At 58.8% G+C, this 27709-nt stretch overlaps 3 protein-coding genes across 5 annotated transcripts in view; 2 read left to right on the top strand and 1 right to left on the bottom strand.

Moving 5' to 3' along the window:
• Positions 1 to 382: 382 nt before the first annotated feature.
• IFI30 (IFI30 lysosomal thiol reductase) lies at positions 383 to 10127 on the top strand. Its single transcript, XM_084614893.1, has 8 exons — positions 383 to 516; positions 1540 to 1674; positions 4459 to 4641; positions 4865 to 4939; positions 5763 to 5858; positions 6460 to 6612; positions 8460 to 8528; positions 8938 to 10127. Exons 1-8 carry the CDS (start codon positions 445 to 447, stop codon positions 8989 to 8991), a joined length of 837 nt encoding a protein of 278 aa, XP_084471019.1. The 5' UTR covers positions 383 to 444; the 3' UTR covers positions 8992 to 10127.
• Positions 10128 to 11977: 1850 nt separating this feature from the next.
• Positions 11978 to 15733, top strand: MPV17L2 (MPV17 mitochondrial inner membrane protein like 2). 2 transcript variants are annotated; one of them, XM_084614820.1, is made up of 6 exons: positions 11978 to 12039; positions 12774 to 13008; positions 13809 to 13979; positions 14718 to 14794; positions 14878 to 15006; positions 15143 to 15733. In XM_084614820.1, the coding sequence occupies exons 2-6, from the start codon at positions 12822 to 12824 to the stop codon at positions 15221 to 15223; spliced, it is 645 nt and encodes a 214-aa protein (XP_084470946.1). In that variant the 5' UTR covers positions 11978 to 12039; positions 12774 to 12821; the 3' UTR covers positions 15224 to 15733. The 2 variants fall into 2 exon arrangements, with proteins under 2 accessions (XP_084470946.1, XP_084470947.1); XM_084614821.1 differs by having other exon boundaries at positions 12030 to 12079.
• Positions 15734 to 16194: 461 nt separating this feature from the next.
• The window catches only part of RAB3A (RAB3A, member RAS oncogene family), a 30526-nt gene continuing 19011 nt past the window's right edge, over positions 16195 to 27709 (bottom strand). For both annotated transcript variants that reach the window (XM_084614819.1, XM_084614818.1), the window contains exons 2-5: positions 25999 to 26226; positions 21959 to 22077; positions 19486 to 19610; positions 16195 to 17913 (exon numbers count right to left, since the gene is read on the bottom strand). In XM_084614819.1, coding sequence (XP_084470945.1) covers positions 17723 to 17913; positions 19486 to 19610; positions 21959 to 22077; positions 25999 to 26226 — 663 coding nt within the window. In that variant the 3' untranslated portion in view covers positions 16195 to 17722. The remainder of the gene's footprint in view (positions 17914 to 19485; positions 19611 to 21958; positions 22078 to 25998; positions 26227 to 27709) is intronic.

Here is a 27709-nt window from a genome sequence, read left to right as displayed (position 1 = left end):
ACCCCGGGGAGACAAGCTTGTGACAAGCTGACCCCCTGACAGGGCAGGAAGTGGCCATATGTTGTTTTTCCCTAGAAAAGGGAAGTTCCTCAAATCTCTCACATCAGTGTGGCCAGCAGATTTTTGTGCCATGGGAAGTAGCCAGCACTTCTGGGACTTGGTGTCCTCGGGCACTGTTCAGGGTAATGCAGGGGGATAGGGGCTGTTGGCTCAGCGTGGGGGTCATGTGTAGAAGTCTCCCCATGGCCATTGGGGACAGTAGCTTGTAGCATTTTATCTATGGAACCGGCCGTGGGAATGCCACAGGGTGTCCTATGTTCACCCCAGCATAGACCTGCACCCAGGGCTTGCATGGTGCTTTCCACTCTTCCCTCAGCAACTGCTGGCCACCCGCCCGCCTGGGGGCTGGACAAGTCGCACAGGGAGCCTGTGGCCAGGGTGCCAATGCAAGCTGTTCTGCCCAGGCAACATCCTGAGCCTCTCGACTTCTCACCAGTTCAAAAGGGCCTCCCCCAGGTAATGCCCAAGGCCATTGCCCTGGCGTGCCAGTCGGAGCAGCAGGGCTGTGGTGTGACCTGCCAGCAGCCAGGAGGCCATGCGTGGCGCTCGCTCAGTGTCTGCTGGGGCCCAAGGAATGGTGTGTGCGCAGACGTGGTGGAGCAGGCAGCCAGTGGGGAGGGCTGGGGAGGGCGCTGTGCATGTGTAGCCCCTTGTCCCTCATCTAATTGGGAGGGGTTGAGCCTATGGCTGTGCAGACCCCTCTCCTGCCAGCCTGCCCCCAATGTGAAGCAGGGGGGGCTGAGAGCCTCCGGGGCACTAATTCCCTGAGCTGCCTCTGAGCCTGCCTGCCCCACGGCACCTGGGAAGCAGCCTTGGCTCTGGGGGCAGCAAGGGGCCCTTTCCCCAGGGGGTGGGTTACAGGCCGATTCACCCTCCTGTGCAAATAAATCCCCCATTGAACTGCTGGGAAGGGAGCAGGCCCCAGCCCAGCCCTGGGAGCCTCCTGGTCTCCGTGCGTTCCAGGGGGACTGCTGCTGATTTCAACAGGCACAATGGGGGCCAGGCAGCTCCGAGCAATGCTGCCCTGGGACAGAGGGAGACCCTCTCTCTCGGTCTCCGCAGCGCCACTGTCCTGTCCTGCCAGCCTGCTGCCTTCACCTCCATCCCACCACTGCCTCACCTGTTCCCCCTTGTCCTGCATGTAGACTGTGAGCCCCTTTGGGAGGTTGTACAGCACCTAGCACCCTGACCCCTCCCCGGGGTTTGGGGGTGTTACCCCCATACAGTGAAAGGTGTGTGCAGGAGGTGGTCAGTGCACGGCTCGTTCCGTCCCACTGTCCCCTGCCCCCTCTCTGGTGCCCAGATGTGATTGCTGTTCCGGGTGCCAGCAGGGGCTGAGCTGGAAGGTGGGGCAGGCACAGGAGGAGGAAGAACAGGCCGAGTTGGGCGGGCAGGCAGGCAGGCAGCTGAAGGCGGGACCAGAGAGCGTTGAAAGTCCCAGCTCCTTCCCCAGCTCTACTCACTCTGGCTCCCCTCCAGGCTGATCGCATCATGAGCCGCTGGCTGCTGGCTGCCCTGGCCCTCTGGGCTGTGAGCGGTGGGGACTCCCTGCCAGCCTGTAACTACCCGCCCAGGCTCTTGTGCAGCTCCTGGAAGATTGCCATGGCCTGCCAGGTAAGGGGGACGACTCAGGGCAGCCTGTCCTTGGGGAGCTCCAAGCAGGAGCTGGGGAGCTGGCATCTCGCCCTGCTCTGTCCTGTGGGTTTGGCAGCAGCTGCTTCCTCTCTGGTCTTGGGAAAGCGGAGAACCTGCCTGGTCCTTTCACAACAAGGCTGAGCTGAGCTTCCCCCTCAGTGACCCTGACCGCAGAGAAACCGGCTCAGACCCCTGGAGACTCGGGGGGAGTACATGTACTCACTGATACTCCAACACCAGTGTTGCCTACGGGCCCCCTGTGAGACACAGCAAATCCCTTCCCATCCCTTGTCCCCTCGCTTTCGCAGGGGCAAGGCTGGGTAAAAGGCAGACAGTGCTGACTCCTTCCCCCTGGGGCTGGGGCCTTGCAACCCACTCAGCAGGCACCCAGCCTGCCCCGAGCAGACTCGCAGGCCACAAGCCCCTGGGCTCCTGGCTGTGGATGTGTCCATAAGAGGAGGCGTTCCTCGGGCGCTGTGGGGAAGGGAGAGAGGTTTGCCTCTAGGGGCTAGCCCCCCTCAGCTCTCCACTGCAGCAGCAGCAGCCCTATCCCCATGAGCTTCAGGATAGGGGCAGAGCTGGGAAAAATAAGCACAAGGCGGAGAAAGAACCCCCCACTCCCCCAGCCTGAGTTCCTGCCTGCCCAGCGTAGAATTTGCCCATCACCCCAATATCTAGGCACCAGGATCCAAGCTCTTAATTGTAATCTCCTGTGCCTCACTGGGAGCAGCGCAGACAACGCTGTGCCTCCCCCCCCCCCCCGCCCCCACAGGGGTTGTACATGGGACCCAGCAAGCGTCTGGTTCCTGCTCTTTACCCTATGATCCAGGGGTAGCAGTGCCCAGTGCCAGTGACTGCCTGTGGCCATGGCCCCAGGCCTAAAGGGGCAGCACGCTGCAGCGCCTGGATCCTGAGCTCTTCATGGTGCTGAACAGCCTCCTAGCTCCGGCTAACTCCCCACACCTCCCTGTTCCTTAGTCACCCCCTGAGCCGAGCCCAGGCCTTCAGCGCTGGCAGAAGCCTCAGGCTGGGGGAGCCCCGCCATTCGGACCCTGCGCCTCGCCTGGTGGCTCAGAGCTGCCCCTGGCCTCCCTGACGTGGGCAGGCTCAGGAGAGAGCCTGCAGGGCAGGGGGAAGCTGGCCCCTGTCCCTGGCTCAAGAGGGAGCCAGCTGGGGCCCTGGTCCATTTGCCATCCCCATGGGAGAGCTGCGCTGCCGTGCAGCTCCTGACCTCCGTCCCCGCACCCTTGCCACGGCCCAGCCTGCTCTGCCCTCACCCCATCCAGCTGTGTGGGGGTATTGGTGATACTTCTGCTTTTTCTGCCGCTCTGAGCACAGCAGCCATTAATAACCCTCCCATGGCGGAGCGGGAGCAGGGCCTGAAGCTGCACAACCACTGCGTGGGCTTCAGAGTGCGGGGCTCAGAAACTGGCAGCCCTGACCAGACGCTACTCCAAACTCTCAGCTTCAGTCCACCCCGCGGGCCCGGCCTGGCGACAGGAGCCCGAGCCCCGGGGGTCTGTCCCCGCGGGCCCGGCCTGGCGACAGGAGCCTGAGCCCCGGGGGTCTGTCCCCATTCGGGTGACCAGACAGCAAGTGTAAAAAATCAGTGGTGGGGGGTTATAGGCACCTATATATGACAAAGTTCTGAATATCGGGACTGTGCCTATAAAATCAGGACATCTGGTCACCTAGTCCCCATGGACCCCACAGGCGCAGCCTGGTGATGGGAGATAGAGCCCTGGCCGGGGTCTGTCCCCATGGGCCCCACAGGCCTGGCCTAGCAACGTGAGCCAGAGCCCCAGGGTCTGTCCCCATAGGTCCAGCCTGGCGATGGGAGCCAGAGCCCTGAGCTCTGGCCCCATGGGCCCCGCAGGCCCGGCCTGCCAACGGGAGCCAGGCTCTGCTGCGTGTGTTGCTTACAGGCTTGTCTGCTAATGCCCCAGTTGCTGGGTTGGATTCTGCCCATTGAACAGAAGCCAGAACTGGGTCTGATGGGACGTTGAAGCAGGAGAGAGTCTAGGGGCCCGGATGTGCACTCGGAACCAGAAGGAAAAAAGCCCTTGAGTGCTCTGGACCTGGATGTTTCCCCCACCCCCCAATCCCTCCGTGGGGTGTGGACTCATTTCGCTAAGCGTTTGAAGTGCACGTTTGAACCAAGTGGATTGAGAAAATCCCCTTGGAAAGCCCCAGCAGCTGTTTGGTGTGTGGCAGGCTCGGCTGCAGCTCCCCAGAAAGCCCCCCTGAAAGCCCCGGCATCCTGTTTCACTTCCCTTCTGGCCTGGATTCTTGGGGAGGGCTGGCAGGTCTCCCAGCTGTTTCCTCTAAAATACAAATGAGCTGGGCTGGAGGCAGAGCACAGTCCTAGGACAGGGACCCTCCGTGCACCTGTCGGCACCAGCTCACTTGGTTGCTATTTAAACACGACTCCGGGTGGCACCCCCATCCTGTCCGTCAAGCGCCTCTGGGGAAGGGACTTTGTCCCCAGGCCCCTTGCTGGCTGTTGCATAAACGGGTTGAGCAGAGCAGCTGCTGCAGCACCCTGGTGGCTCCCAGCAGGGTCAGGTTTCTCCTCCGCATGCCCCAAGAGGCTCATGACTCCCTTGTGCACGCCCGGTTTGCCTGTGACCGAGCCGGAACCAGAGCTCAGGATGGCCGGGTCCCAGCTCGCTCTTTGGGGCAATGGGGTCTGTGCCAGTCCTGGTTCTGCCGGTCCCAACCCTGCTGCTCATCCCCGCTCCCCGTATCTTTCACTGCCCGCAGGTGGAGAAGCAATGCACCAACTTCTACCGCCGCCCCCAGGCAGCCGACCCTGTGTCGCTGAGCCTGTATTACGAGAGCCTGTGCCCGGCCTGCCGCGGCTTCCTGGTCACCCAGCTCTTCCCCACCTGGGTGATGCTCAGTGACATCATGAACATCACACTGGTGCCGTACGGAAATGCCCAGGTAAGCGGCAGAGTCTCTGGCTGCAGAGGGGGGGGGAAGGGCCCTGCACCCCAGTTTGAGCCAAGGGTAGGGACTGCATGACTGTTCTGTCCCCATAGCCTGGTCTTCCCTCCCCCCACTGCCCTGATCCTGGCAGGGCGTGTGGGGCACACGCTACGGGGCGAGGGGGAAGTATGGGGGAGGGGTAGTGTTATCTTAGGCTCTGACTCGGTTTCCTTTGCAGGAGAAGAACGTCAGCGGGAAGTGGCAGTTCGAATGCCAGCATGGCGAACCAGAGTGCAAGGGGAACATGATTGAGGTGGGGCTGGCCCCAGGCATGGCATTAGGATTGAGGGGGGGGTGTGTGCTGTCGGTGGAATGTGCAGGACAGCGGGATGGAAGGAAACAGTGGCTCCTGGTTAGGTGATGGGGACCCCCCACACTCCGCCCCACCCCTGTGTCACTGAGCCAGGGGCGACTTGGACTCACTAGCTGTGCTTGGAGTGGGGGAGGAGGGGGCAGGGCTCCCTCGTCCCTGGCCCGGAGGTGGGGCCCATGGTGAGAGCCGCAAGGGCTCTGCTATGGGACTAGCCTGGGGTGGAATTAGGCCCTGTCCCACGTGTGGCCTCAGCACAGTCACCATGTGACACGCGAGTTGCTGAGTTTCACATCCTTGCTGGCACAAGGGAAGGAGCAAGGAGGCCCCTGGCCCCACAGGGCAGAGTCCAGGAACCACTCAGGCAGCTGTGCTGGCATCGGGAGCCAGACCCAGGTGTGATCTATGGGGGTGAGCCAGGACATCTCGGGGTGAACATCAGAGAGCAGCAACACCTTCCCCGGGGCCTTCCACAGATAGCGGATTCGGGGGGGTTGCCCCTCAGCTGCCTCATTATAGGCCTCTCAGCATCATCCCACCTTGGGGAAAGGACTCCATAGGACTCTCCCAGTTGACAGTGAAGTGTGGGGCTCCCCCTGCAGCCATTCCTCTCTCCCTAGGAGGAGAAGCTGGTCATGTTAGGCTCTGCCAGCTGGAGAACCCCCGGGGCACAGCCTCTCTGGGCTCTTCAGACAGGGCTTCTGCTCCTGGGTATGTTCCCGCTGGGCTCAGGGCACTAACACTGTGGCTTGCCCTGCTCTTCCAGACCTGCCTGATGTACCAGCTGAAGGACTTTGATCAGTCTTTCCCTGTGATCTTCTGCATGGAATCGGCGGGCTCTGTGGTCGAGAATCTTGCAGCTGTATGTTGGCAGTGCTGGGCGGGCCCAGAGCTATAAAACTCCGTTGGTTCAATCAAGTCCTGGGGGGAGCTGCCTCAGCCAGCTGGTCTCTGCACCCACCCCACAGTAACCCCCCTTCCACTTGCCCCTTGTTCCCCTGCCCAGGTCCAATCAAGTGTCTTGACCCAACGCCCAGAAGGGCTGGCATTTCCTGCCAATCTGTGCCTGGTGGGACATCCGGCCTTGGCCATTTGCAGCTTAGTGACAAGGACAAGGCCATGTCCATTTCTTGCCACGCCTCAGCCATCCCATGTGGACTGCGAGGACGCTTTCCCCTCCGTGCTGCCACCAGGCACCTGCCCTCACTCCAGAGGTGCTCTGCAGGAGTGAGGCCCAGGTGGCAGGTGAACTGGGACATGCTCTGGAGACTCTAGCATTATGCAGGCAGTCACGGGGGTTGCCCCTGGGACTGGCTGAGTCCCATGGCCCGTTGTGCTTCCAGCCTGCACTATGAGTTAATGAGTTCAGAACAGATAAGAGCCCCTGGCCTCAGCCTTCCTATGTGGTGGGGAGTTGGGTAACCAGCTCTCTGCACTGGTTCTGACTACTCCTCTCCTCGCAGTGCCTGCAGGTCTATGCCCCAACTACCCAGCTGGCTGAGATCACGGCCTGCGTGACAGGAGATCTGGGGAACAAGCTGATGCACCACAATGCTCAACTGACAGATGCCCTCAACCCACCCCATAACTACGTGCCATGGATCCTCGTCAATGGGGTAGGAGACATGGTGCCTTGTGGCCTTCCTGCTGAAATGCTGGCAGGGCCCATGGGCATTGCCACACAGTGAATCAGTGGGCAGCAACCAGAGCCAGAAGTTCAGTGCAGCGTCCATGTGCTGCAGATAATAGACGTGCATGGGAAGCACGGGCTAGAACCTGGGACCTTCAGCTCCAAAACCCAGGCCTATTGCCCTTGAGAACACTGAGGCAGGGCAGTCGGTGGGTCTCGTAGCCAGAGGGTCAGTCTCTTGCAGTCCCACACAGAGCTAGGTGTTACAGCATGGGAGCACCAGCCACCTAGCATGTGAAATACGGGGGGGCGTCCCAAAGCACATGCCTGTTAATGCTATGGAGCCCATGCACCTGGTATCTAGCTCTGGTAGGTGACTTGAGTGCAATGCATTGTGGGATTAGGGAAGAATGAACGGCTCTCAGAAGCACCCACAGAGCCTGTCTTTGTGGTGAAGCGAAGGGTGAAAGTTGTTGCAGAGTTTTTGAGGAAATGCTTTATCTCAGCAGCCAGGCCCTGCCGCTGCATGAGCCTCATCTGGCTGCCCTTGGTTGCCCTGCAGTGAAGACAAAGGGGCAGGAAACATAGGGGCATTGCCAACAGATCAAGGGATGTGATCGTTCCCCTCTATTCGATCTGGAGTACTGTGTCCAGTTTTGGGCCCCACACTACAAGAAGGATGTGGATAAATTGGAAAGAGTCCAGCGGAGGGCAACAAAAATTATTAGAGGACTGGAACACATGACTTATGAGGAGAGGCTGAGGGAAGTTTAGTCTGCGGAAGAGAAGAATGAGGGGGGATTTGATAGCTGCTTTCAACTACCTGAAAGGGGATTCCAAAGAGGATGGATCTCAGTGGTAGCAGATGACAGAATGAGGAGTAATGGTCTCAAGTTGCAGTAGAGAAGGTTTAGGCTGGATATTAGGAAAAACTTTTTCACTAGGAGGGTGGTGAAACACTGGAATGCGTTACCTAGGGAGGTGTTGGAATCTCCTTCCTTAGATATTTTTAAGGTCAGGCTTGACAAAGCCCTGGCTGGGATGATTTAGTTGGGGATTGGTCCTGCTTTGAGCAGGGGGTTGGACTAGATGACCTCCTGAGGTCCCTTCCAACCCTGATATTCTATGATTCTATGAACATCCACTTGCTTTGGGGTGAATCTGCTCAGGAAACTGAATCCAAGGGACTGGCTCCAGCCAGGTGCGGTGTGAGCTCCCTGCATGCAGTTCTGCTGTGTCCCCTTGAGCCCGTCCTGCTTGAGGCGTGGCACTCCCCTGCCTGACGCCACGTCGCGTCACTTACACCTGGGCCACGTGGGGGCCTGATGCTGCTGTTCTGCTCAGGTGACACATTGTACCCACTTGGCCCAGGTGTGACCGATGTCCCCCATGGGTGCAATGATTTGGGCCTTGGGCCGCAAGGGGATTTCACACTGACTTTCCCTGGCGGGCTGCATGTTCTGTACCCGAGCCATAGCCCCCAAGAGGCTGCGCTGTGCTCAGACACAAGCCCTGGTTTTGTGCTGACAAGAAACACACCCATTCTGCAGCTGCTCAAACAGGGACCCCGGTGAATGCTGAGGGCACCATGCAGGTAGCGACTGACGCAGTCAGGTAGCACCATCCGATCTCACTCCATCTCGTCCTGTGCGTCCGGAGCAAAGCGCTGCAGAGCTGTCGCTCGTGTTCCAGGCAGCAGCCCTAGCAAAAGGCATGTCTAGATTCCTGGAGGAATTACTGAGCACCTGCCTGCCTTCTCCAGCCAGAGGCTGAGCCTTGGAATGGGCTTGTCCAGCTGCTGACACCGATTTGTCCTCTCTCTCTCCTGCTCAGAAACACACAGACGCTCTCCAGGAGCGAGCGCAGAGTGCTCTGTTCAAGATGGTTTGTGAGATGTACACGGTGAGTGGACCCTGGCAATGCATGAAACCCTGTGTGGGCAGCTGTTCCCAGTGCACCACGGTCACAGCGCCCTGCTCCCCAGGCTCTGGGCAATGAGCTGCAGTAGCACCTTGGCCAGCTCATGCCCAAAGGATGCCCACTAGCCAGATTCGGGGACGCCCCTCTACTGGTGGAACTGCTGGAATAGCTGTTGTCCTGCCTGCCCAAAGAACAAGCAGCTCGAGCCTGCCTGCCTCCCTGGCAGGGTGCCCGCTGGGGCTAAAGGCCAGGGCCAGCTGGGAGGGGAGCAAGGCAAGGACAGGGGCCGAGGCTTAGTGCTCCAGCAATGCGACTGCAGCCATTTCCTCTCTACGCCCCTCCCGGTGTCTGGAATGTCGTGAGGGTCCCTGACTGATCTGTGTCTTTGCAGGGTGAAAAGCCAGATGCCTGCAAAGATGGGGGGGCTGAGTCCCAGTTCCTCTGAAGACCCAGTCTCTCTGCCTGAATTAACCCCCAGCCTAGGGCAGCTCCCTGCACCCCAGCTCCTGGCCTTGCAACTGGGGTGACCAGACAGCCAGAGGCAGCAGGGGATGTCTTTTTGCCTGGTATGATGTCAGCTCTGGGCTCATGCCCAGTAAACTCTGCTGCAGGTGGGGGCAGTTCAGTTGTGAGGGGGGGTTGATGGGAGAAAAGGCACAAGATGGTTTGAATTTGGACATGGGAATTCGAAGCATCTCTTCACGCAGGGTGTCTAGCACCAGGAGCTGTGCTAGGGAGAGCCCAGCCTTGTAATCAGGAAGAGCAGCAGCAGGAGCCCTGCAGAGGTCAGGGAGCAGCACCAGCTGGAGAGTCGATTAAAAGAGCAGGTTCTGCTGGAGAGAGGCATCTGGTCACCCTGACTCCAGTAGGCAGCCTGGCTGAGCAGCTGGGCAGCATGGGCCTGGAAGGGCTTCCAGATATCTCGGCCAGTGTGTGTCGAATACACCGTATTGAAAGCGCAGGAGCAACTATCCACATCAGGGAACTCCCTGACCCCCTCGGCTCTTCCCTCTCCAGATCTGTCGAGATGACATAAGGGAGGGTACATTCCGGCTCACTCTCCGAGGAGGTGCCCCATCCCTGGGCTGGAACCTGCGCCTCTCACAGCAGACAGTCCAAACCAGGAATGGGGCCCCACGCCTGCCCTGCTTTGCCCCGGCCTTGGGCACCAGCAAGACTGGCTGAAGATCTTGCTTTATGCTGCGCAGCTTGCTGGGTGCTGTGACCAGAGGGGGACAAGCCTTAAGCACAGCAAATCTTGGGGGACACGCTACATTTGCTTTGCTGATTTGGTGCCTGACACCTGACCCTTTGCCCGTACTGATGCCTTATGTGAACTAGCTCCACCGGCCCCTCCAAATGCTGACATCTCCATGTCCTCTACCCACTGGCCCCTCCAGGAAATGGTTCTGTGTCGCTAAGCCCCATCCTCCTTCCACGCAAACAGACCAGTGCCTTACCCTCCCAAGCCTGATGTACACTCCCTTCTACTTGCTCTAATTGTGTTGATGTCACAAATGCAGATTTTTGGGACTCAGGGTAGGAATGCCCTTCCTGCAAATGAATCTACTGAGTAACTTCCTGGCCTAGTTCTCTCTCATTTTGGGTCTCTCCTGCGTCTAGCCCTGAGCCCAGGGCTGGGGTGGGGTGGGAGGAGGGGTGAGGGGCAAGGCTGGTGTGGGGATGTTGGTGCCATGTCTACACTGGGGAAATGTAACAGTCCCTCTGGTGCAGCTGCTCTCACTTCACCCACTGGGTAGGGATGGCACCTTGCTCACGGTTATCTCAAACATGGGCATTAGCTTTCAGCTAAAGAGGGGCTCTTGGAAGCTCCTCCCCTGGGGAGATGCTCTTCTCTGTGCCATAGCCAAACAGTGCTGTAGGAAGCCTGGACCAAATTGGGGGGAGGGGTAGAGACCTAGCTCTGGGGGCCAGATGCCTTCTCTGTGCCTTGGGGAACTTCCACTGGACTGAGCTCAGGAAACGCTCAGTGTATTTAAGTGTTGTCACGAGTTCCCTGTGGTTTTACTGCAGTAGCCTTGCATTTGCCTAACCCCTGATGTGGTAGCTGCTGAGCCCAGTCCTAGCAGCAGGGGCCCATGGCCTTCTACGGGGCTCTTTGCAAGGTCTTGCAAACTGCAGTTAAGCTGCTGACAGGCTGAGGCCCTTGCACTGCCCAGCTTAGCTGGGAGGATCACCAGGACAGAGGGGATGTCCTTCACCTCCTGAGCGGGACCCACGGGTACCCCTTTGGCTCCTTGCTTCCCCATCCAGGGCCACAGGAGGGGAAGTGAGAAGTGTTCCAGAGGGGGTGGCCGGGAGGAGAAGGCACTCGGCAACCCAGGAAACGGTTACAAGAGGGCAACTCAAATGGCACAGCCTGGAAGGAAAAGCTGAGCACTTCTTGGTGACTCCAAAGCACCCGCTGAACCGCATGGTCAGGTGCCTTGCCTGGCTGGGTGTGGGCAGAGGGCCCACGGGATGGGCTGCTTGGGTGGGAAGAAGCGCAATCTCTTCTGCAGTGCGGTGATGTCCTGTGACCGCCCTTGGCGGGGCGAAGCTGACTCCCTCGCAGACGGCCTGATGTGCACCCAACCAGCCGCATGGGCAGGCCGTGAGCCCACGGGCACCAGAACGCTCAACGGCAGCTGCCCAGGCTCCGCGCCCTGCTGGGCTGGGGGCCCCTAGCACCCCTGTCTGAGCGCAGTGGAGGGGGAGTGGGCGGGGAGGGGGCGGAGCCAGGAGGGGTCACAGAGCTCCTTGGGGAGCGAGGGGGGGCAGGAGCTGGGACAGGGGGGTCACAGAGCCCCTGGGGGAGCAAGGGGGGTCAGGAGCTGGGAGTGGGGGGGTCACAGAGCCCCTGGGGCAGCCGGGGGGTCAGGAACTGGGATGGGGGGGTCACAGAGCCCCTGGGGGAGCGGAGGGGGGCAGGAGCCAGGAGGGGAGGTCACAGAGCCCCTGGGGGGGGCAGGAGCCAGGAGGGGGGGGTCACAGAGCCCCTGGGGGACCCGGGGGGTGCAGGAGCCGGGAGGGGAGGTCACAGAGCCCCTGGGGGGGCAGGAGCCGGGAGGGGGGGTCACAGAGCCCCTGGGGGAGCGGGGGGGCCAGGAGCCGGGAGGGGGAGCAGGAGCCGGGAGCGGGGGGCAGCACAGAGCCCCTGGGGGGGCAGGAGCCGGGAGGGGGGGTCACAGAGCCCCTGGGGGAGCGGGGGGGGCCAGGAGCCGGGACGGGGGGCGGCCGAGAGCCCAGTTGCGCCGCCAGGCCCGGTACCGTCCCCGTGCTCGGCGCTGCCCGGCGCCGTGCGGCTGCTCCGGCCCCGGTGCCACAGGCGGGAAATGGCGGGAAGCGGGGGGGCGGGAAGCGCGGGGGGCCGTTAGGGTTACCGGCCGCGGGCCCAGGGCACTTCCGCCTCGGCCGCCGGGCCCCGGAAGCGGAAGGCGCAGCGCCGTCACGTGACGGGGCGCGGGGCGCGGCGGGAGCCGGCAGGAGCGAGGTGCTGAGCGGAGCCGACCCAGGAGACGGGACCCTCCGGGGTCAGGGGGCGGGGGCGGGGGGGGCGTCCAGGGCCCTGAGGTGGGGCGGGGCCGCGGGAGCCGCCCGGATCCGGCTTTGAGCGACCCGCCACCCCCCCCGGGACGCCCCCCCCCCGCGGTGCTGCCTTTTGCCCCGCGACTCCCCACCCGGGCTGCACTCCGCACCTGGTGGAAATGGAGACGTTTCACACACCGGGGGGAGGGGCGGGGGGTACAGGACACGTGGGGGCGGCATGGGGCTGTGAGGGGAGGGGCTGTGGGGGAGGGGCACGGGACACTTGTGGCAGGAGGGGGCTGTGGGGAGAGGGGTACAGGACACTTGGGAGGGGCCATGGGGCTGTTGGGGGGGGGTACAGGACACTTGTGGGGGAGGGGCTATGGGGGAGGGGCACGGGACACTTGTGGGGGGAGGGCCTGTGGCGAGGAGGGGGAGACGCACTTCGGGCTGAAGGGGGCGTCCCAAGGCCTGTGTGGCCCTGCAGGCTGGCGCTCTGGGGTGCAGAGCGGGCGACGGGTGGGGCCCGGCAGATCAGGGGAGCCCCCCGCTCCGGGGTTCGTGTGGAGCTGGGCGCAGGGACTCGTGGTGGGCGTGTGGGGCACAGAGCTGGGGACGAGCAGGCTAGGCTGCCCAGGGCAATGGCAGCGGTTTGGCGCAGTGCCAAGCACCCCGACGTTTTGTTTCGCTTTGGCGCAGGCACAGCTGGTGCAACCTGGTTGCTGAGGGTTTGTTGCTGAGCGAAGGATGCTGGCCCGTGGCAGACAGATGTTCGTTGGCTTCTCGGGGTATTGGAAGCCTTTTTTCAGAGGCCGGTTGCTCCTGGTTACAAACACTCTGAGCTGCGGGGCTCTCCTGGCGACTGGCGACACCGTCCAGCAGACGTGGCAAATGAGGAAGGACCCGGAGCGGAAGCGGGAGCTGGGCCGCACAGGTGTGTTTGCTGTGTGCTTGTTTGACAGCCAGCTGTTGTGCCACAGGAGGGGTGGGCACATACCACTCACAGGGCTCTAGTGTCTCCCTCTGCCTCCGGAAAGGACCCACCAGCTGCCTCTGATCCATTTAAATGAAATGAGGGGCATCTTCATGCCTGGCTCTGCCCAGCCTGAGAGTTCTCCTGCTGTTTGGCCTGTATTGCCAGCAGCATTGGGTGGGAGTAGGGGGCTGGAAACAGCATGTGGGGTCTACTCTGTTATTTATTATGTGTATTGTGGTAGCGAAGGGGCTCCACTCTGCTGGGTAAAGCCGCATACACATAGCAAGTGAGAATGTCTGCCCTGAAGAGGTCACAGCCAGACAGAAAAGGAAGATGGGCACCGAGGCCCAGAGAGGATGAGGTGAGTTCCCCAGCATTGCTTAGTAGTGGTAGATCTGGGGATCATACCTACTCTCTGCCTAGTGCTTATTAGGTCAGTCTTCCTTCTGTGCGTGAACCGTGGCAGCTGTCTGTCATCTGCTGGGGCCAAACTTCCCAACAACATCCGACCCTTGGGGAACTGCTGCGGTTTTAACCATTCTGTTTTTAAGGCCATTTTTGCAGGGAGTCAAAGCAACATTCAGAATATTCTAGACTGAAATCTGCCATCATCTCCATGCGTCTCTGTGTCCTTGTGTGAGGCAGGGTACATGCACCTTTTGTAAAGGGACAGATATTCTTACAGAGCTGTGTCAATAATGCATGATGGCATTGTGCTGGGCATTTGTATTTATTAATAAGGTGGCATTTTGTTGCAGTTCGGATGTTTGCTATTGGCTGCAGCATGGGCCCGTTAGTGCATTACTGGTATCTCTGGTTAGACAGAGCATTTCCTGCAAGTGGATTAAAAGGAATTAAAATTGTCCTGAAGAAAGTCTTCATTGACCAGATAGTAGCATCTCCGGCCTTTGGAATCTGGTATTTTCTGGGTAAAACTTTTAATATCACTTTCTCATGTAAATGTTACTAATAGACTATTCAAACATGTGCCCTCTCCAACAGTCATCAGTCGGGGAGCATTGAAACCCTTCTGCACCAAGCAGGCCTGCTCCTTCCCCCTGAAGTGTTTCCCTGCCTTGGCTGGGGAGTGGGTGTAGTGCCCAGGCTCTATTCCAACATGTGCATTAAGCAGCTGCATTTGCAATGACTCAGAGAGCTCACTCTCCTCCAGCCAGTCCTGTTTTCCCGTTAGCTGGGGCATGGGGGGGTTGTACTGCCCCATGGAGCTGAGAGGGAGAACAGAGCCCTTGGGAGGCATGTTCTGTCCTGATAAACACAGAGAGCTCACAGCAGGTATGGGTTAGTGGCTGCCATACTAGATGAAAGCACGGCCACTGCCTTTTCTCCCTGCCTTACTAAGCTCCCCATATAGCTGAGCCAGCAAAGTCCCTGGCCTGCTGAGACTAAAGATCACACTCCCTGGCTCAATGACAGGTTTCAGAGTAACAGCCGTGTTAGTTTGTATTTGCAAAAAGAAAAGGAGTACTTGTGGCACCTTAGAGACTAACCAATTTATTTGAGCATGAGCTTTCGTGAGCTACAGCTCACTTCATCGGTTGCTACAACTTTCGGGATGACCACTAGGGGACAGGAACAAAGGTACACTAGTAAAGCAGGGGGCCAGGGCTGCTCGCTCACTCACCGGCAACCAATTGTGCCTTGCACAGGGATGGGGTTACTGGAGGGGCAGAGGCTGGAGGAAAGCTGGGACGAGCTCAGAGAGAAGTTCTGGGAATTTTACAAGGTAAGGCTGCTCCGAATCCCTGATAGCTTCCCTGCCCCCTCAGCCTTTTCTCCCCTTTCTTAATACTTGATTCTCTTTCCCAGGCAGACTGGTGCATCTGGCCAGCAGCTCAGGTGATTAACTTCCTGTTCCTTCCTCCCAAGTATCGGGTGATATATGTGAACGTGTTGACCTTGGGCTGGGACACATACCTTTCCTATCTCAAACACAGGGTCAGTATTACCCAGACAGGCCATTGCAGGCTGCTGTCAGCTCCCCAGCCCCTAACCCCTTGTGCTGGAGCCTTTGCTGCTCCAACAAACATTTAATGAATCATGGTTCAGTCAATTTCTTCTCTTGCGTCTGTAGCACAAGCAGCCACTCGGTGCTGAGGCTGAGCTGAAGAGCAGTACTCAGCCCCACCGCACTGGGGTGAAAACTGTGGGCTGACAAGCTGTTTGCAAGGATGGCTGCTCTGTTTCCATCTGTTCCTGGGGGAGGGAGCTGGCTCCCATGCAGACCAGAAAAAATAGCTTGATCAAGTGAACAAAATGCTTCCTGGAGACAAATCACTACCGTTGTCATGTGGCTGACCTATCCTGATGGGTGTGGAAGAGAAACATGAGGGGGTCTCTCTCTGAGTTAGCATTTAACTCGCTAGCCGCAAACCCAGTGACTTTTTAAAACGAAGAATCATGTGTCAACAGGCTGCCTAATATAACTAAGTTTCTTATTCTTCCACTGACTTCTGCGGAAGTGGGGCAGGTGCTGCACATTACTGTTTTGCACCTGAAACCAAGGTGCCAGGCATCCCTAAGTGAGCCAAGATCCTTAAAATAATCCCATGACTTGGAACCAACTTAATTTATTCTCACTGTGTCTGAAAACTGTATTTTGCTAGAAACCGTGATGTACCAAAATGTCACTTAAAAAATAATTAAATGAGACCTTAATTATGTAGCTTGTCTTTTGAAACAGTAACTGTGTCCCACAGTGGGAATTTAAAGCTCACCCGTTGGGAAGGGGGGTGGGGAGGCTACTCACTTAAAACTAGAACCATGGGATTGGTGAATGTTAATTAAGAAACCAGATATTTGGTCTTCCTTGCAGCCAGGTTGAGTGTCTGAAAACACTGATCTAAGCTTGGCCTCAGCAAGGCAATCAGACGCCTCAGGCTTGAGAAGGGACCCTGGATCAGTCAGATCCAGCTTTGTAGAAAGAGCCCCCAGTCCAGGCTTAAGGAGTAGATGGGGTCCCTTCCCGCCACAGACTAGAGTGGGCTAGTCCCCGTTAGGCCTCGCAGAGCAAGGACGTTCCAGGACAGGTGAACTAGTGCAGTGGTATGGTGCTCGGGCACCTCTGCTCTAGGACTAGCTCCTGACCCTCACCCCATGGGGCTGCGGAAAATGAGCCTGAAGGACTTGTGATTAGCATTGATTTATTTCTTCACACCAGCTCTTGGATACAGTGATCTTTAGGAAATTTTACTTTGACACTTTTGACATTTTTACAGTAAACATCACAAAAACAGGAGGCTGGATGTGCGTACCTGCGAAATAGAGAGAGTTCGCCAAGAAAAATAAATAGAGGGAAGCAACGCACCAGGTTTGGGCATTGATAGAATTCGATCTACTGCTTCACAGTCTCTACAATAACACATTACTATAGTAACAGACAAGGAACAGCGAGGCCTGTAGCAAACTAGCACCCTTCAGCTGCTAGTGCGACATCCTGGGGCAGGTGGGGTGTCAACCCCACCCCCAGCATGGAATGGGGCAGCAGTTCGGTGGCTTGTTTCTTTGCTTGAGGCAAACCATCAAAGTTTTTCCTCTAGCACGAGGTTTCCATTGGTCATCCACCACCGGGCTGGGGCTAGTTTGGTACAGGAGTGCCTTGGCCCTTACTCAGCTTTGTTTTTAAATAATAGATTTAAAAGTGATATTCACAAGCAGGTTCATACCACACTGATAAAATAAATACATCTGCACAATCACAGCACAGCATGTCACACCATGGTCACTCACTACTTCTATTTACAGGAAGGTTGTTTTTATGTACAAGGAGGAAGACAGCAGGAGCATAAATTAGCATCTATTTATACAATAGTCAGGAACTAGCCATCCTTGGTGGGGGAGAACAGAGCAGCAGAGGAATGAAAGTCAAGCGGCTCTTCAGCCAGCCAGCGTTATCGGCCAAGGCCTCTGTGCTAGCAAGGAGAAGTTAAGGGGAGGTGTAAAGACAGGGCTGGAACACATCTCTATGAAGAACAAACCACCTGCACTAATGCCTTACTGGGATCTAGACGCACCGTTTAGGAAGTGATTGAATTGTCAAGGTTAAAATCCACATCTGCCCCGATGCAACCCCAGTGTGTCACCCCCTCAGCAGCACTACAGCGAAGGGAGCAGGTCTCTGGTTCCATGGGGCAGGGCTGTTTGTTCAGGACCAGGTGGACTCTAGTCCTTTAAGCTGCTGTCCCCTGAGCAGGGCTCCTCCCACCACCCAGCAGCAGGGATCCAGCTGGGAAGGAAGGAAGAAAGTAAGGAACACATTGGCCAAGCTGAGTCAGCTGGTTAATGCAGGATTCTGCAATTAACCCCTCCCCCCTTCCAGCAAGATAGACAATTATCTATAAACAAGGGGGCACAATCAGGAAATAGTTAAAAGCAAACAACAAAAAAGTTTCTCCTACCATCCCAGGTTGGAAAACTGGAGGGCACGGGGAGGGCAGGGTGACGCCCCACGGAACCTGCAGACTCTGAGAGGGTGGCCAGAGCCCTTTCAAATCCTGCCAGGTGAGAGCGGACAGACAACTCCTCGCTATGGGCCATCCCACCAGACCTCGTGATTGGGGTGTTCAAGTGGGAGCACAACTGAGCGTAACTAGGGCACTGGTTACTTGGAGGGGTGATGTGGCCTACGCGGGCAGAGGGGGCCGTCCTGCAGTCTCTAACAGGCACAGTCCTGGTGGGGGGGTGCTTGCTGGTCAGTCAGCTGCGGCCCTTGTTTCGCACCAGTCACTGCTGGGTCTGCCGTGTCTAGGGACTCGGACATCTTCTCGCAGATAATGTCGACGAGCCGCTCGAATGTCTGCTTGACGTTGATATTGTCCTTTGCGCTGGCTTCGAAGAACTCAAAACCTGCCCAAAGAGAGATGGGAGAGTGTGAGACTGGCAGCCGGGAGGGACTTGGGGCAAGGCAGGGCCTTTGCTCACCAACAGGGGCCCCTGCAATGCACCTTACCAAACGATTCCTAAGCCCTGGGAAGTATTTTTAGCTGGGATAATTAAAGACCCTGGAAATTAATCTGTCCCAGGTAATTACTTTTACATGGCCCCAAATGTTCATGGAAAATAACAAGGCAACCTCAGCAGCAGGCAGGGGCTGCATAGGCAGCGTCAGCAGCCGGGGACCATCGCTCTGGCCAGCGAAGTCACCCCCCGGCTCTGTTAAATGGCCCGGGATGTTCAGCTCAGACTCCTGCTCCCCATCACAGGAGCTGCTGATTCAAGCTAACTAGGTCAGTCAGGGGAAGGCATTTTTACAAGCTTTGCATCTCTGACGGCAAGAGCCGAGATCCGGGGCTGGGATTCCACCAGCTTAGAACCAAGTATCAGTGCTCAGCATCCCTAGAGCTGAGTGTTTTCTGTGCAGCCAGGTGAGACCCACATGCAAGGGACCCCACCTTACAAAGCCCAGCAAATACCCACGCCTCTTTGATCAGCAGTTGGGTCTTGACTGACCGTTTAAAGATGTGGGGTGGGGGTAACTTAACATTGATTGCCCAAGTCCCGTCCAGGTAGGTGACAGAGTCCATGGCCGGGGCCACTCAGGCTCCTGCTGGCTATAGACAGTTCTCGTCATGTGCATGATAAATATGGAAAGTCTCTGAATTTTTAAGGGTTTTACAGCTCCTCCTCTGGGCTGTTAAATTTTAATGGCACACTTTGCAGGGAAAAGGGTTTAGTTATAAATCCATAAACTCGCCCCACGTTCTAAACTGGGTTCAACCTGCTGTTCAATCCACCCAGGCCGACTGGTTTTCCAACCACTTTACAGCAGTAAACGCAGGGTTTATACGGTTGTGATAATAACAGATTATAATAGAAACAGTTGTCGAAAACACTGGCGCTGGCTCGGCAATTACAGTTTTGTTAGAAGACAAGCCATGCTGCTACTTAATGACAGGATTATGGCAAGTGCAATGAGTCAATTAAATTACTCTACAGGAAAGAAACAGACACACAGGTCCCCTCTCAGGGTTACAGCCCCTGTGCCTGCCACACAACCGCACCGCCTCCACACACGCGCGTGTGCACTCGCACAGACAGGTCCCCTTGCAGGGTTACAGCTCTGTGCAGCACCCCCCATCTTCCCCACACCTGTCAGGCCCCTAAAAGATGCTGCCCAGGCCTGCAGGGCACCGTTACGGCCATCTCTCAGCACAAGGACGTCCAGATGCCTTTTGGGGCAGCAAATGCTGGTGCTCAACTGGCCAAAGAACCTTCCCATGCCCAGGACTTACCCACGGTGCTTCTGACCTGCTCTTGTGCAAGGCAGCGCAAAGCCCCAACAGCTCGGCAATGCCTGGAACCCTCTCAGATGCTCACATAAGACTGAATCCTGAAAGGGCCCGAGCGGCGCCAACCGGAACCTTGCAGGGTCGGCACGTTACCTAGGCTGGGGCTCAGTGCACAGCACCCAGCACTTACCCAGGTGCTCCGCCAGCTGGCGCCCTCTCTCCGCCGCCACAACTCGCTCATCCTCCATGTCGCACTTGTTACCCACCAGTAGCACCTGTGCATTATCCCAGGAATAGGTCTTGATCTGGGTTGACCTTAAAGCCGCAATAGGGGAACAAATAATCACAATATTCAGACAGCAGGGCTGTGGGCAGCTGGTTATAGACAAAGGCCCAGATTGTCAAAGGTGCTGTGCTCAGCGTTGCAATGCCTAACTTGATTTAGGAGCCTTTAGCTCATTTTCAAAAGTGATTCACACATTAGGAGCCAAAATCCCATTGACAGGTAATGCAATTTAGGCTCCTAAATCAGTTAGGCATTGCAGTGCTGAGCATAGCAACACATCAATACTTTTAAAGACTCTGGGCCAAAAGTCCCAGATCCCAGCCAGAGACTGAAGCCAGGTTCTCTGGGTCAGTGGCAAGAGGCCTTCACCCCCCAGCCTCTTAGCAGAGAAGTTTCGCCTTCACCCCATTTCAATCAAGCCATCAAAGCCAGACTGCCAGAGGGCATGTCAGAGATCCACCACAGCTGCAGCCACAGAGTGTGAAGAAACCAGCAAAGCAGGAAGAGACCTAAAGAGAGAGCTAATGGGAAGAGAAACCAGTAGCAAGATGCATTGGTGGTCAGTGCACAGAGAACAGGGGAGCAGAGGAAGTGGGGAGAGGGGGACAGCAGAGATGGAAAAGCTCAACCCCAGTGCTGGGGCAGGGGCCAGACGAGCAGCCTGGACACCCCATGGCTAGCACAGAATAGACAGCAACAGAGCAAGCTGGGCTCCCCTCCTCCCACAAACCACTCTGCGACTTGCCTGCCCCCAGCCCTAGCGTGCCCAGCTGGGGTGTCCAGGGCTTCAGCTTCTCTGCAGAGACTGCCATGAGGGGCATGCCTGGGGGGCTGCGTGCGAGTGTGCTGAAAACACGCCACCTGTTCTCTGAACCAAGTGCCAGGAAAGGATTTCGGTCACTGCCCATCCGGGAACCAGCCTCCTAGGGGGAGAGCTCTGGACGCCGTCACCAACAGCCAGAGCCAGGCAGCCTACCACCAGCAGCGCGAGATGCACGGAACGGGCTGGCAGGGCCCAGCACAGGCTCAGTTAAAGGCCAGGAACTCTGCATGTACGTGGGACTCTCCAGCTACACAGCAGGTCTGGGCAACATCGGGGAGGGGAGGGCACTAGGGTGAATTTCTGAGAGATTCCCAGTGATCCAGGGCTGAAAGCAGAGCCTGGGGAAGTGGGAACCAGGCCACGCTAGACTGACAGGACCCTCTCTGAACGCACTCGGGGGCTGTTTCGGTCTTGCATTGGGGAGGTAGTGGGCGGCCCAAACAGCCAGCCAGGCTCAGTGCCAACGGGACACGTTCCAGCCCAGATTCCAGCTCTCGCACTTGGAGCCTGGACTAGTTCCACGGACATGGCCCGTCAGTGGCTGCTTGGGGCACCTTGGCACCTGGCTCAGGGCAGCTCTCCCAGCCTGCTGCAGAAGTGTTCCTGGGGGCTCTGAACTCATCTCGCTGCCGTGGGCTGGGGGAGGAGGCGGCTCCTGGCCCAGAATTTCTGCAAGGGCTGCACTTCGTTTGGCTCAGGTGCAGAGACAGCCCACGCGGGCGGGTTATTAGCCAGGCTGCTGACAGCACAGTACTCAAGGCTGGGGACCACCCTGTGGGGGGAGCCATGCTGGCTGCATTACAAGCAGCCCCTGTCCCCTCAAACCTGGGCAGAGGCAGGAATCGCAGTGCGCAGAGGAGGGAGAAGCTCCAGGCAGCAAACCTTGCCCTGTCTCTGGGCGACAAGAGCTGGGGGCATCGCAGGCCAGGCCAGCTCCACCCCGCAGAGAAGTATTTACCCAGATGTAGGAAACACCCACTTCAAATGGGGTGGGGGCCGCAGCGGAAAAGCAGCCAGCAGCAGCTGTGCAGAGTCCAAGCTGCAGCCCTAGGAGGAGGCAGGGGGTGCAGGTGCCAAATGTGCGTGTGGGGGGAGTTTCCTTAGCAGAGGAAGACTGTAAGTGGGGGAACATCTTGGCAAGCTTCGAGAAGACAGCAGCCCCTTAGGAGCACGGCTCTGCAGCGGAGCAGGCCCTAGAGGGCACCTGGTGACCAGCTGGCGGCAGAGAGAGTCACACGCAGGGAGTGCTCCCAGCGGGACCACAGTCCGTGGGCATGCAGACATGGCCTGGGGGAGGGGTCCCGGCTACACAGTCCAGTTCGGGACTGGGGCTGGGCAGAAGCGCAGTTAGACATCTGCTGAGTGGCCTGGTTGCCGGGTCCCAGCATGGCTAAAGTGACGGCAGTGAGAAGCTGGCTCTGCACGATGGAGAGGCTCCCTCCCCCTCTCCCCCATCCTCACTGGCTCTGCTAACGAGACGCTGGCCCCGTCTTGGCACTGGCCAAGGCTCAGTGTTGCTTTCCCTTCCCGGTGCCCTCAGAGCCACCCGCTCACCAGTCCTGCACAGCGTTGAAGGACTCCTCGTTGGTGATGTCGTACATCAGGATGAAGCCCATGGCCCCCCGGTAGTAGGCGGTGGTGATGGTCCGGTACCTCTCCTGGCCCGCGGTGTCCTGGGGAGACCAGAGCAGGGTCACTTGGGAGCAGCAGGAAGCATGTGGGAACTCACCCTAACTTCTGTGCACCCCCCGCCCGGGCCCCGGAGCTCCAGCACTGCGAGACGGGAGGAGACGGATCCTGCCTCTGAGATTTAAAGAAGGAAAATCCAATGTTTAGCCAAGTCTCTGGAACTTTCTCCCAGGGCTGCTGACCCCCACCCAGAATGATCTAGGGCACGGGGCCAAGCCAGTGCGCCCCCCTTCCCCATTCGGCGTCTCCTGGGCTGGGAGAGTGTGGGACACGGCAGAGCGCCTCTCCCACACATCCCCTCCCAAGCCTGGCAGTGAGATCACACCCAAGCAACCCTGCGTGTGCTATGGGGGTGGGGAGGGGGACGGGGCCTCCAGGGAGCCCTGCCAAGGAGCAGGGGGAAGAGGAACCGCGAATCCCTGTCTCTGGGGTTTCCCAGGACAGCTGGGAGGCTCAGCCAGGCCTGCAGTGGAGCTGCCTGCGATTCACCATGGCAACCTGTCCCCGTGCCAAAGGGAGCCTTGGTCCCACACTGTGCACCCAGCTCCAGGGACAGGCTGTGGTTTGCCGCCTCCTGCGGGCAGCTCTCGCACCCAGAGCTGGTGGGCCCAGGCCCTCCCTTCCCAGCCCTGCATGCGGCTGCACCAAGGGCAGGGCTGGGGCCCGGTCACTGTCAGAGCGATGCCTGCAGACACCTCCTCCATGGCCCCACGGACCCCCACCGACCCTGCCCCAGGCCTCCAGCCACTGCTGATGCATCCCAGACACGTGTGCTTCGGGACGCCACAGCTCCCCCCGCATGCACACGCCTCTTGCCAAAGTGCCCCGCCCCTGCATGCACATGCCTTCAGCTCCTGCACTCCCTCCAGCCACTGCGGCGAGCAGAGCGGGGTGCAGCCGGCGCAGTGGCTCCGACCTGCAGGAGTCTGGCTCAGGGCCAAAGCGGTGTGCTCAGTTTGGGAAGAAGCCGGCCGGCCCCGGGCCCAGGAAAGAAGCCCGGGGTCTGAGCAGGGCTGCGAGCCACAGCACCCACCCGAGACATTTGGCCAGACCCTGCCCTGGGGATCCATGTGGAGGGTGCCCTGCCCCAGACCTCCCCGCAGGGACAGGCAGAGGTGGGGAAGCACCTCACAGTCTGGCTTTGGCCCCCTGGTTCCTGGCAGCAGGAGTCCCGAGTGGCCCTACCTGGGCATTTTTTGCCTCCTAGCAAGATCTGACCCAGAGCTCCCACAAGTGCTGGTAGGGGCGGGGGTGGAGGGCAGGATCCAGGGAGTTTAGTCATCGCTCCGCTCCGTTATTTGGGACCCACAGGCCCCAGGAGCTTGGCAGAAGCCCCTGCTTATTTGCCTGGACAGTTCAACCCAGTGCTCCGGAGCAGTGCAGGGCCTGGAAACCCCCGTGGCTGTCGGCCTGCGGAACAGGTGCTGCAGGGCAGGCCATGGAGAGGAGAAATCCACCCCGAGCACTGAGGGCAGTAGAAGCAAGATGTTTACCAGCCGGTAAAGCGACACCCGTGGGCAGCTCCAAGCACTTCAGACAATCACCAGCCCCGACTCCTCGGTGGGGGTGGGAAAGATTCCTGCCCATTTCACAGATGGGGAAACAGAGTCAGAGAGGCCACATGAGCCAAGTGAGTGGCAGGGCTGGGAACAGAACCAGGGACTCCTGGGTAAGTCCCTACTCTAACTACTAGGTAACTAACTGTATAACAAAACCACCCCAGTGGCTGGCCGACTGCAGCGCTACTGTGCCAAGTAACTTGCCATCCCCACCCAGGGGTCTCTTGGGTTGGAGGAGCTCCCCGTCCCCAGTGGGCAACCCTGGACCACCTGAAGCACACGAGGCAGAGACGGGGACTGGCAGACCTGCCATGGCATCGCTGCTCAGGAGAGGAGAGGTGCGTTAATGGAACCCGTCTCTCTCCAGGGCTGGGTTTCAAGCAGATGAAGGGGGAGACTTTGGGGTGGATTCGCTAAGAGTCTCAGCCTGGCCAAGAGACCGGTTCCCGATTTCCGCTCTGATCCCACTGGAATCGCCATGTCTCTGGTTTTATATTTGAATTATTTTATGATTCTTCCAATCAAAGAATTTCCAAATTCTCTGCAGATCTACCCTTTCCCTTTGGGCCACCCCTGGCTGCAGGGCATGCTGGGAGGCACTGACAGCAGATGCCAGCTGCCTTGCCAGGATCATGTCAATGCCGAGGAGCAGGACCCAAGCAGGGCTCAGCTGCAGAGCGGCCAATAGGGGCTGGGACTGTCCTGTCTCAGGGAGGCCTGTAGGGAGAGGCAGGCCCAGGCACTCCCGACACACCAGCTTCTCATTCGCCTGCCGTTGAATGGGAAGGGGGAGCCCTTCGTTTCAGATGAGCCTGTGGGAGTGGGGTGCCCGGCGATTAGCCACATGTCTGCGTGAACAGCCCAGCTCACCGAGTTTGCAAAGAGCAGCCTGAAGCAAGGCTGGAGAAGCCCCTCCCTACGCACCCTGACAGAGGACAGACGGACCAGAGGAGCCCAGGGAAGAAAACAGGAAGCCACAAAATTTACAGGGCAAAGCCCAGCAGGCAGGGGCAGGAACACCCCCCGCGTGCCCCAATGTTCAGACAGCCGCCCTGAAGCGGTTCAGTGTCAGACAGGGGCTCCCCTCCCAGCAAGGGACCGTTCTGCTGCCTTCAATGCTACCGGGGGAGCTGAACGCAGCCCCAGCAAAGAACCCCGAACTCGGCTCTCCTGAAAATTAACCCCCACTCTGCACTCCCAGGCAGTGGCTTCATTAGGCTGGGAACTGGCACGTGTGCCCAAGAGACCCCTCCCCGCTCTCCAAGAGTCACCAGGCTCATCGCTTCTCTGGTTCCACCACCCAGAGCCTTTCATCGCTGCGGCAGGCAGCTCAGAGCCACGAAGCTGCATTTACATCCCACGGGAACGAGGGCAAAGCCACCGCAGCTAAATCTGTCACTCCGGCTACTCCCTCATCTCTGCTGCTGAGACTGTTCTGGGCGCTTCTGTGTTGACGCTTTGTGCCCGGGGAGGCAGGGAGCCTGTCAGCACACGGCGCTGCGGAGCGTGAGGCCACCTCTGAGCGTTCTGGAGCCAAGGCCTTGGGCTAATGGCTCCTTCCAGAGGCTGTGTGTGTGTGAGAGTGGGGGGGTGGAGGGGGCCAAGGTGAATCAAGGTGGAGCTGACAGCCTGGGTGCAGAGCAAGGGGCAGCCCAGGCTTGCTCTGCAGCGGCTCGGTGGAGGAGCTGGGAAAGGCCATGCTGTAGAGCTGGGCTTTAGAACAGCCCTGAGCCTACGCGGGGTGCTCAGGTTCTAGGAGACAGCATGGCCACAGCCACCACCCGTCCAAGCCTCTTCTCACTGCCGCTGTCCCACGCGGACCACAGTCCCAGGGTGTACACAGCACACCAGGACCCCTCTTCTGAGGGCCACTCTGCCAGGCCGCCGCGGGGCTAGCAGCAGATGCAGGATGCTCACACTTCGTGGAAGTGGTTAGTTAGCAACCTGTGTCCTGGGGGGAAAGAGCGTAAAAGAAACCAGAACCGGCATCACCCATGTGATGTCCGACCTTCGGAAAACACTCCGGGCTGGTTATCACTTCGTGAACATCTCCCCCAGCAAGCACCGATCCCATGGTGCCCACTGACGGCCTGGGGAGAACACACCAGGCACACCATGCAGCAGCCAAGGCCGGAGGGCCAGTCTAAGCCACAGGGAAGTTGAGGGTGGCTGAACAGGACTCCCCGGACTGAGGCCTGGCTAGGACTCTGGGTTATCACCCCAGCCCTGGAGCAGCTGGCTGGGCCAGGGAGGTTTCAGTGCACATCTCCTGTGACATACAGCAGCACAGAGCCCCCCTCACTGCATCCCACAACCCCCAGCACCTGCTGCGACCACAGCCCCTACCCAGATCTGCAGCTTGATGCGCTTGTCGTTCCTGTAGATGGTTTTGACTTTGAAGTCGATGCCCACGGTGCTGACGAAGGCGGGAGTGAAGGAGTCATCAGCGTACCGGAACAGGAATGAGGTCTTCCCCACGCTGCTGTTCCCGATGATCAGGATCTTGAACATGTAGTCGAAGTTCTGATCCGAGGATTCCTTCTGGCCATAGCGGGAGTCGGTAGCGGAAGCCATCTGCAAAGGGAAGCATACGGCAGAGCTGGGCTGGGGGCGTACGTGCTTCCTGGGGGATTCAGGCATGCTCGGCCCCATGGAGTCACCAGGGTGGCTGCTCCCCGCTCAGACCCAGAGAGACCCCACCACCAGCTTCTGGGAGGTCAGAGCGAGGCCACGTCATGCAGTATCGCAGCCCATCACCCCTCTGGGTGCAGTAACATGGGCGGGCACCGTGAAGCACCAGAAATGGCACCCAGATATGCCCACCCTTTCTGCCCTGCAATGGGGAGGGGGGAGGCTCATGGGGGTGCCCTTCCGGTGGGTCATATCTGGTGTCATTCGCAACGGAGTACTGCAGCGTCCAGCACCCTGGAACGAAGGTACAAGGTTTCTCAGCGAGGGCGGAGTGACCAGAGAGCTGGGAACAGAATCCAGGTCTACGCATACCCAGAACGGATTGGTCAGATTTTAAACATGCTCCTCTCTGCCATGCTGTTTTAGGATAACCCTGAGACCGCAGCCCTGCCTGAGCCTGGGCCCTGCCCCATGTTTCCCCACTGGCAGCTGGGGGTGATCACAGCACATGCCACCCACCAATGCGGCTGATGCAGGAAGTTGGACCCGGCAGAGGACACCAGCCCCAAGCCAGCTGGGCTCTCTGATCCAGCCTCTCCCAGACCTAGCTATTCTACAGGATCTCCCTGCCCTGTTCACAAGCCGGAAGCCACGAGGCCCAGCAGACCACAGGCCCGGGCTTTCTATCCCGGCACATACCCGGGGTACGTTACACCCGGAAGTCAACAAGGGGGAAGAGGCCCATTCCACCCAACCCATCACCCAGCCAGCACAAAGCTGCTCCTACAGCCTGCTCCCCAGGGCAGCACCCAGAGCAAGGCTGTATGACTCCAGGCACAGCTCCCCTCATCCCGCCCTGGAGAGCCCCATCACGGCCTAAAGCCTTCCTGCTACCCACCTCGAGTCTCTGCATCTTCATTCCGTCCCTCTGGCCTTGCCCTCAGCAAAGCGCCCCATCGAACCCCGTGGGCTGCTGCTGCTTGGCCAAACTAGGCAGAGTTCCTTCCCGATCCCCTCAGAGCTCAGCCCCTCCAGCCCCCCAGGCAATGCCCCTGCTCTCCCCAGACCTTCCTGCACTTTGTCTGCAAAGGGCCGGTACGAGGGGCCTAGACAATACTGCGTTTCCCCCTCGCCCCTTTGACTTGGCCAAAGGCTCAGGCTGCCCTTGCTGTGATCCTTGCAGCCCCTGCCAGGGCTCATGAGAGGTGCCGTGTGGGGACAGTCCTGAAGACTGATGCCCTTTGATTACCCAGTGACATGGGCAGCTGGTGTCCGCTATTCCCCACACCCCCAACCCTGCTAAGGGGAGTTCGAGCCCCACAGCCCATTCAGGCCGGGGCCCTTGGGGGGATGGGCAGCACGGGGGCCAGTCCGTTCCAGGTGTGGCAGCAGTTCTGTGCCAGTGGAAACAGGACCGAGCCCCACA

Source organism: Lepidochelys olivacea (genome assembly GCF_965140295.1).
Source record: "Lepidochelys olivacea isolate rLepOli2 genome assembly, chromosome: 25".
Classification (NCBI taxonomy): Eukaryota; Metazoa; Chordata; order Testudines; family Cheloniidae; genus Lepidochelys; species Lepidochelys olivacea.
This window is presented reverse-complemented; position numbering and strand designations above follow the sequence as displayed.

What these genes read in the sequence shown, in the direction of transcription:
- MPV17L2 (XM_084614820.1), top strand. Translation starts at nt 12,822, where the DNA reads ATGCTGGCCCGTGGCAGACAGATGTTCGTTGGCTTCTCGGGGTATTGG. An exon ending in GCGGGAGCTGGGCCGCACAG is followed by an intron (nt 13,009 to 13,808) that starts GTGTGTTTGCTG and finishes ATTTTGTTGCAG; the next exon opens with TTCGGATGTTTGCTATTGGC. An exon ending in TGGAATCTGGTATTTTCTGG is followed by an intron (nt 13,980 to 14,717) that starts GTAAAACTTTTA and finishes TGCCTTGCACAG; the next exon opens with GGATGGGGTTACTGGAGGGG.
- IFI30 (XM_084614893.1), top strand. Translation starts at nt 445, where the DNA reads ATGCAAGCTGTTCTGCCCAGGCAACATCCTGAGCCTCTCGACTTCTCA. An exon ending in TTCAAAAGGGCCTCCCCCAG is followed by an intron (nt 517 to 1,539) that starts GTAATGCCCAAG and finishes GCTCCCCTCCAG; the next exon opens with GCTGATCGCATCATGAGCCG. An exon ending in TGGTCGAGAATCTTGCAGCT is followed by an intron (nt 5,859 to 6,459) that starts GTATGTTGGCAG and finishes CTCTCCTCGCAG; the next exon opens with TGCCTGCAGGTCTATGCCCC.